This window comes from Corvus brachyrhynchos, unplaced genomic scaffold (genome assembly GCF_000691975.1).
Source record: "Corvus brachyrhynchos isolate BGI_N302 unplaced genomic scaffold, ASM69197v1 scaffold409, whole genome shotgun sequence".
Taxonomy (NCBI): Eukaryota; Metazoa; Chordata; class Aves; order Passeriformes; family Corvidae; genus Corvus; species Corvus brachyrhynchos.
Window position 1 is genome coordinate 476,697 of NW_008246059.1, and position 4,934 is coordinate 481,630.

The 4,934-nt window shown below is 38.1% G+C and overlaps 1 protein-coding gene across 1 annotated transcript in view; it reads right to left on the reverse strand.

Annotated features, from left to right (window-relative positions):
* Nucleotides 1-4,934, reverse strand: part of LOC103623566 (dynein heavy chain 5, axonemal) — a 152,347-nt gene that overhangs the window by 4,102 nt on the left and 143,311 nt on the right. The window contains exon 74 of the mRNA XM_017746168.1: nt 2,730-2,938. Within this exon, the coding sequence (XP_017601657.1) occupies nt 2,730-2,938 (209 nt within the window). The remainder of the gene's footprint in view (nt 1-2,729; nt 2,939-4,934) is intronic.

Below are 4,934 nucleotides of genomic sequence, written 5' to 3' on the forward strand. Positions count from 1 at the left end.
TGTTTGTTTGGTGTGGTTGTTTATGGTTGGTTGGTTGGTTGGTTAGGGTTCTGGGGGGTTTTTTGTAGATGTGTGTTTGCCTTTTCCTGAATTTCTCCCTGTCCAGCTCACTGAAGCCTGCTAAAGCTTTGTCCTTTGGCCTTTAAACAACTCATGCGAACTAACTCTGAACCTTCTAGTGACGGAAAAGCAGGCACCCATGGAGGCTGTGACAAAAAATATGGAAATCAGTTAAGTCTATTGCTCTCACAATCATATTTTCTCCGTTACCTTACTATGGAGGTTCCTTGTTTGTTATTCACTTTGCAAATACTGACCAAATTATGGCAGGTTTGCTAGACCTAAGTGGGCACTGAGGAATGGAGGTATTGTACTTCATATTCGGATTAGTATCCGCATTGCTTTGGCATCTAAGGGTCATAGAAGTAGGTTGAGGGTTCATTATGCTGAGTACTACACAACCAGAAAGACAGTTTTGCCTCATAGTGCTTAAAATCTATATATAGGACAAGTGACAGGAACTGGATACAGAGATGCAAACAAGGAAACAATAAACCAGTGTCAGCCACAAAATGGAAATTGGGAGGTAGAAATGAGAAATGCCTAATGTCAAATTTTTGATGAAAAACTCCAGTAACATCAGATTAACTTCCAGGAGGGAAGAAAATTCATGGCATTTCTTGTTTTGTTCACCCCAGTTATCTTGGCCCCATGCAGACACACAAGGGGAATCAGGTTTCTTATACATAGAAGTCTGAGCCAGCCCTCATTTGTATCACTAAAAATAAAGATTAACTTCTGTGAAATTACTGAATTTATCCTAGTGAATAAACAGTCCAAGAGACTGGTCCTATATTATTTTTTATTGCCAGAATGCCTCGTTTTCCCAGTGCTATAAATCTACTTTATTGCCCTGTGTTATCCATGGCATTTATCCATTGACTGTAAAGCAAACAGTGAGATATATGCAAGCAGACAAATGACTTAGGAGCTGCATTTCATCTCACAAATGAAAGGATTTTTCTGACAACTTCTCAGGTATTACAAACAAGCCATTAGAACTGCAGCACTAACACCTCACCACCTCAGCTTGTTTGAGAAGACGAAAATCAATTTTCTTAACATATGAAATACTGATTTTAAACACAGCAATATGACTATTAACAAAATAATAGTTAATTAAAAAGAAAATGAGTCTTTGCTCAGGTGAATTGCTTTTAGAATGAGCCACTCCCACAGGCTGGGTTACAGAAAGTGGTGACTGCAACAATAACTGTCTGATTCTTAAGCTTGTGATTGTCAGCGCAAATAAATTTTTTAATCTCTGCACACAATGTATTTAGGGACTTAAAGAACTAGGGGTTATGAAGTGTGTAATTTTTGTATTTCTAGAGGCTTTCTCATTTACTATGGTCTATTAAATCACAATTTGTTTGGGGACATTTTACACTGATTATTTGGCAGCTCTTTTCAGAAATCCAGCTATATGGATCCAAAAAAATGTAGGATGCCCAATTTGGGCTGGCAAAATTTCAGAACCCCAGAGCACAAAAAAGCCAGCTAAAATGTCCAGTACAAAATCTGTATCAGCTCTTGCTCATCTGTAGTGCAAAAGCAAACACCAACAAAGCCAAAAGCCTGTTATTGTTGCATCCAGCCTGATCATTGCAAAAGTTACTTTGAAGTATTTTAGAATGCTGCCATCAGTGTGTTGCTAGCAAACCAAGTATGGAAGCACAAGCATTTTATTAGAACTCCTACTCCTCTCCCTCGCACTTGAGAACCCTTTGCTCGGGGATTCTGTGAACCCCCTTCCATGCTATAAAGTTGTACCGGCAGACAGCTGACACACACAGGATAGATGATAGATGGATATTTCCCAGCAGTAGTCCTAGAGAATATTTGCCACTGTTGCTTTCTCTATTCTAGGCAGCTGTTTCAGCTAGCTTTTGCATTGCTAACAAGTACTGAGATTAAAATAGGGCTTTAAAATAGTTCTTTCCTGAGGCTTCATAGAAACCTGTTGGCTGGATACTCTCACAATGACTCATTTCCACAACTCACACTTCCCACAAACATCTGTGAATCATAAAAAGCTTTAATGGATGTGGATAGCTCTGCAGAGAAACTACACCATCATCTAGGTATGTATACTTTACTTTTTTAACTCTGCTCTCAGCTGTTCCTTTTTCTGTGTTTCATTTCATGCCAGGTTTTTATTTTAGATGGTGCAGACAAGAGGCTGTATTTTTTATATGTCTCTGCAGACCATGTCTGGCACAATTCTGGGGTGGTATGAATAACAAACCTTCCATTTCAAGGAACTGATTTGCAAGGATTGAGAACCAAGTCCAAATCTCTTCTTCCTATGTCAGAGTTCTGGAACTTATCTTGTTTTGTACTCAGAGGGATTTTCTTGCAAAAAATAAAAAACAGATCACGGTAACAGAAGAGGTAAAAAAAGGAAGATTAAGTTGAAATGTGAAAGCATGTATTTACCCAATTTCCTCATGATTAAAGCAGCCAAAGATGCATTTCATCATTTCAGTAGCATTATTTTGTTCTAGCAAAAATTTCTTCAGTAGATACTGAAGATAATTTATCCTATATTTATGCTAAAAAATTAATATAGATTACCCTTCATATAGTCAATATTAAGTCAGCTTGAAGTCCTCCCAAGGTCTAATTCTGTTACTCAGAAGTTATAAAGGTCAACATGGCAATCTTACCTGTGGATTAAAGAATCCTGTCATCCAGAACTGGTTTGGACGGCCATCCTGCAGCCAGATGCTGAACTGCTGGTTTCTCTCAAGAAGATCAGTAAACCAAAATCCTAAAGTAGTTGACTCCCAGGAAATCCTAAACCACAGTTTTGGAATTCTAGCATCATAAATATTATCTAAAGCATCTTGCAATTCTTCTGACATAATTATGCTTCCTGGAAGATAAGCAAAATGTTCAGAATGAACTTTCCCCTAGCTTGCAAAGGCAATTAAAACTTCCAAATAACATTCCGAGTCTCATAAACCCTCTTTTTTTGTGCCTTAATTGCACACCTGTAGCACTGCAGTCTTAATCAGTTTGTAGTTAATTTGTTCAAAATTATAAGACTTGATTCAAAGCTAAAGGCAATAAGATAAATGATATCTCTTCTGTTGTTTTGATCAGAAACAAAGATATGTTTCTTAAACAACTTCTTCTCCTTCATACACATTATTTATATTCATTATATTCACAGTGTGTTTGGAATGTGATTAATCATTGAAAACTTTTTTTCTAAATTTTAATGGATCCTACATGCACGATCAATGATAGAGATACACTGTGTAACTCATCTATATCCTAAGCATGTACTGGCAGTGATTATATTCATGAAATTCGCTATTATTAATGATAACTTTGTACATTTCCATTATCAAGATTCTCAGTGGGAAAGCAGTAGGTAGAATAAAGCTAGAGGCAGGATTTTTTTTTTTTTTTGGCAGTGGCGGTGCATACTCATATATTCCATGCATAGTACTGCTCTCTCCACTAAAATGCTGGCATTTACTAAGACAGTGATTTTTCAGTGACTCTCACCACTCCGTGTGCTAGAAGTTCCCACATCTTATGTATTCTCAATGGTACTGAGATCTGGCACACTGCCATGCCTCAGGATGACTTCTCTGTTCCAGAAACTGGTTCTATTATTCTGTTATAGAAACTGGTCTGGTAGCCCCAACTTTGATTAAATATTCATGTAATACCAAAGTACAATATATCACCACGCACACAGCTGCTGTAATTGCCACAAGGACAACATAAGATACCAAACAGAATTAGGTGGCTTCCACCACAGAGCATGTAAAGGAAAGGGAGGTGGTCTGGGTGACTGCAAAGAACTGCAGTGGTCCATCCAGACATACCCATAAGGAAATGTGGCCTGTAATAAGAAAGCATTTCAAATCCCTTCCTTCCACTGAGGATGACAGGGCTTCAGTTGAGGAGAAGGAAATGTGTATCCAGAAACCAAACACCAGCTTAATTTTGAAGAACAGAGCTAAAACATAAACACTCCTATAGCAGTGTGTGCAAATCTAGTGCTTTCTATGATATATAAATGGCAAATAGGCTTTGATTTCTTCTAGCAGATAATGAATGATCTGCCTCCATTTATATGCACCTCTTTTAGTGCAACAAATTCTTTGAGAAAACCATTACTTTTACAAAACAGTAAATATTAAAAAATACTCCCTATCCTGCGTTCTCTGCAATTGATTTGTAGTCAGGCTCAGAATCACGTTCTGCAGTAGCTAAGAGACTTTTAGAACACAATTAATAAACCTTCTCTTTGGGTATTAATCTTGTCTTATACATATAACCAAGAGAACCAACATTTAAGAAAGAAGCCACTCCACGTCTTCTCCTCTTTCCTTAGAAAAGCATAATATTACACCATACACTTTATTCACCTTTTAGAGACAGAAAATGTGGGAAAAGAAGTCTTGCAATGCATGTTGGTTTCAACTTCATAGGAATCGTACTGAGGGCACAAAACAAGTGAAGAGCATCTTGTTTTAGCCCTGGGGATCACTACCATAGAACTGAGAAAGAAAGAACTCTTTCATCTCTGGTTATTCCTTGTTTTCAGGCTGATATATTCAACTTTCTCCTTTCCTTCTCTATTCTGGGCAGGCTGGAGCTTTTCAGATAGGGAGATACAACCAGTCTCTGCCCTGAAGCATTGTGAAATCCCTTAGGATGCCTGCCTGCTATGACTCAGAGCAGCTGTTGAGAATGTTAAGGCAGAGTGTTCTTGAGGATGAGGTATGTTCGCAGCTCTGGCCGTGCCCATATAGCTGCATAAATATTCCTAGTGAGTGGGTGTCATCTCTGGCAGTAGGCATACAGTGCTTGAATTTCAGCACTAAATGGCATCTGTGGATTTTGGGAGG